This window comes from Cystoisospora suis (assembly GCF_002600585.1).
Source record: "Cystoisospora suis strain Wien I chromosome Unknown contig_7189, whole genome shotgun sequence".
Taxonomy (NCBI): domain Eukaryota; phylum Apicomplexa; class Conoidasida; order Eucoccidiorida; family Sarcocystidae; genus Cystoisospora; species Cystoisospora suis.
This window is the reverse complement of record NW_027159975.1, coordinates 7909-10586: the sequence shown is the minus strand read 5'-3', so window position 1 is coordinate 10586 and position 2678 is coordinate 7909. Positions and strand designations below refer to the sequence as shown.

Here is a 2678-nt window from a genome sequence, read left to right as displayed (position 1 = left end):
ATAGATTAAAGATAGATAGATAGATAGATTAAAGATAGATAGATAGATTAAAGATAGATAGATAGATAGATAAAGGATAGATAGATAGATTAAAGATAGAGTGGCTGATCTTAAGTGCTGAGTTTGATAACCTGGAGAGAGAGAGAGAATTGGGGAGAGAACGACTTGAATCTGTCTCTGTCCCCGTTGCCCTTCTCTTTCTATCTCTCTCTGCTTTTTTCTTTCTGTTGACTTTTAGATGTATGTAGATGAAGATATCTAGAGAAGAAAGAAGAATAGAGACGAGAGATAAAGACAAGTAGAAGAAGAAGAGGAAGAAGACTGCTTACGTGAGAATACTGGGGAAACTTGTTGGTATTGAAGTCTAACTGATCCATATAAGCTAAAGGATCGTCTCCTAAAGATGAAGAAGAAGAAGAGGAAGTCCCTCCATTCGCTGTATGTGAAGCCATCTTGATAGATGTTTTTTTTTTGGGGTGTCTAGACACTTGAAACGAACAAGGAGAAAAGCCAGATACAAGTACCCGCTCTAAAAGAAGAAGAATAAGGAGAGAACAAGAGAAGAGAAAAGAGAAGGGGAGGAAAGTAGTTAAACTCTTGGGTCGTAGTGGAGGAGAAGTGAAGTGAAGAAAGAGAAAGAGAGAAGAGAGGCAAAAAAGAAGTGACTTGAAAAGAAAGAAAAGTATCTCCTCTTCAGGAGGGAGAAGAAGAAAGAAGAGACAGGTAGGATGTGTCTTGATCGAGAGAGACGAGTGTGAAATGCGGAAAATGAGAGAAGAGAGAGATGAAACAAGAAACAACTGGACGGAGGAGAAGAACGAAAGAGGTGAAAGAAGAGAAGAGGAAGAAAAGGAGAGAGGCAGAGAGAATCTATACTAGCGTCGTGACGAAACACCGGAGAGATCAGGAATCGAGGTCAATGTGAAAGAAGAAAGCATTGGAATGGGAAGAAGAAGAAGAAGCTCGAGGAGACAGTTCACCCGTCTGTCTTGTCTTCTTCATAAACTGAAGAGGAGAAAGACTTCTCATTCCTGAGTCTTTCTTTCTCTCCTACATAACCCGCCTGCTTGCATCGGCAAAAAACGGATCTTGCCGAAATAACAAGGACAAGAGAGAGAAGAAGAGGGACTTTTTGTCTCAGATGGAGATGAAGAAGAACGAAAGAAGAACGCTACTACTCTCTCTTAAAAGAGAAAAAGAAGAAAGAGAGACAAAGAAACCTTAAAACAAGGGCGTTCGGTCTAGCGCTTGCTCTATGTGCATCTATCTCGTCTATTCCCGAAGTTGCAGGTGTACGTACACCGCACAAGGGAGGGTCCCTCAGTGCTTTTTCTCTCTATTGAGTTCTTTCCCTCTTGAATGCATGCATGCCGAAGGAAAACAGATGCGATTTCATCCATTGCATGCGCCGAAATTTTCGGTTTTAAACCTTTCTGTATTAGGAATTCTTTTGTATGGAAAGAGCATTTTGTGGTCTCTTCCACAGAACGGAGAAGAAGAATAGAAGAAAGATGGACAAGGAAGGATTCCTTCTAGAGAGAGAGAAAAGGAAGAAAGGAGAAGCTCATCTCGTCAAGATCACACCTCCTTTTCAGTTGTTTTCTTTCCTCTTGAGTGCCGAGTATGTAATACGTAGTCGGGTGTACATACACCTCGGAACAGTTTCTCTTTACGAAAGATCTGAATCTACTTTTGCCTGTAAGAAAGAGAACTCCCCTCGCAGAGTTCTGAAGGAGAGATGAGTGAACTCTTTCTGTGTGAGAGACTTTTGGCTCTTAAAAATGCAGTGTATATACACTTGAATTTGTGGACTGTTTTCTCCTTACTCGGCTTGAAGAACTTTCTTGTTTCCTTCCACTCCTTAGGGTTCCTTTCATCGACGAAGGCAGCCTCCTCGTGCTTACGTACATCTACACATATATCTTCGTACATACATATATAACTGTCCATATATATATATATAGGCACCTATGTACTTCTAGGACTGTATCTATATTTGTCTGTATGTGTGTGTCTATATATTTCTTTCTTTTGTCGACCTCTCTCGCTCACTCGTACACCTTCTCTCCTCTTCTCCTTCACTTTTTGCATTTCTCTGCTCTCTTTTTCTTTCTTTCTTTCTGTGCCTCTTCTGAAATTCTCTCATACTTCTGTATCTCATTTTCCCAATACCTTTCTTTCTCCCTTCTTTCTTTCTTTCTTTCATTTTTCTTTTTTTCTTTTTTTTTTCTTTTTGTCTCTCATTCAACCGTCTCCGTCTCTCTTCTTTCTTCTCTCTACTTCTTCTCTCTCTTTCTCTTCTCCTTCTTCTTGTTCTTCTTCTCCTTCCCTTTCATTTTTTCTCTCTCTCTTTTCCCCCTTCTTTCTCTTCTCTATCGTCATCACTCCTTTTTCTCTTCTCTTCTCTCTTTCTTTCACAAAGATGGGCTCGGCTATCTCCTCTCGCTTGAGCGCGTCGTCTTCCTCTTCTTCTTCCCCCTGTCCTTCTTCTTCTTCTTCTAGGAATGAGATAACTCCGCAGGTGGTGGCCGTTGCAGAGCTCGAAGGTTTTGCCGATGTGGTGACTAGATGTGTGAAATCCTGCTATGTAAGGTGTCTTCATTTGCATGCAGATAGTTCCTTAGATATCTCGGAAATGAGCTGTACAGACAGATGTGTGGAAAAGTATATGCAAACAC

At 40.9% G+C, this 2678-nt stretch overlaps 3 protein-coding genes across 3 annotated transcripts in view; 2 read left to right on the top strand and 1 right to left on the bottom strand.

Moving 5' to 3' along the window:
* Positions 1-349: 349 nt before the first annotated feature.
* Positions 350-1248, bottom strand: CSUI_010343 (uncharacterized protein). The gene has a single exon (XM_068070448.1). The coding sequence runs from the start codon at positions 1027-1029 to the stop codon at positions 904-906; it is 126 nt and encodes a 41-aa protein (XP_067917578.1). The 5' UTR covers positions 1030-1248; the 3' UTR covers positions 350-903.
* Positions 1249-2422: 1174 nt separating this feature from the next.
* Positions 2423-2668, top strand: CSUI_010342 (mitochondrial import inner membrane translocase subunit tim10; the record flags this gene model as incomplete). The annotated part of the gene is made up of 1 exon (XM_068070447.1): positions 2423-2668. A coding segment is annotated over one exon (246 nt), but the record flags the coding sequence as incomplete, so codon positions are not given.
* CSUI_010341 (crn (crooked neck) related) overlaps positions 2423-2678 on the top strand; it is a gene marked incomplete at both ends in the record, with an annotated part of 7395 nt that continues 7139 nt past the window's right edge. Inside the window, one exon of the mRNA XM_068070446.1 lies at positions 2423-2587. Coding sequence (XP_067917576.1) covers positions 2423-2587 — 165 coding nt within the window. The remainder of the gene's footprint in view (positions 2588-2678) is intronic.

What these genes read in the sequence shown, in the direction of transcription:
- CSUI_010343 (XM_068070448.1), bottom strand. Translation starts at nt 1,029, where the DNA reads ATGAGAAGTCTTTCTCCTCTTCAGTTTATGAAGAAGACAAGACAGACG.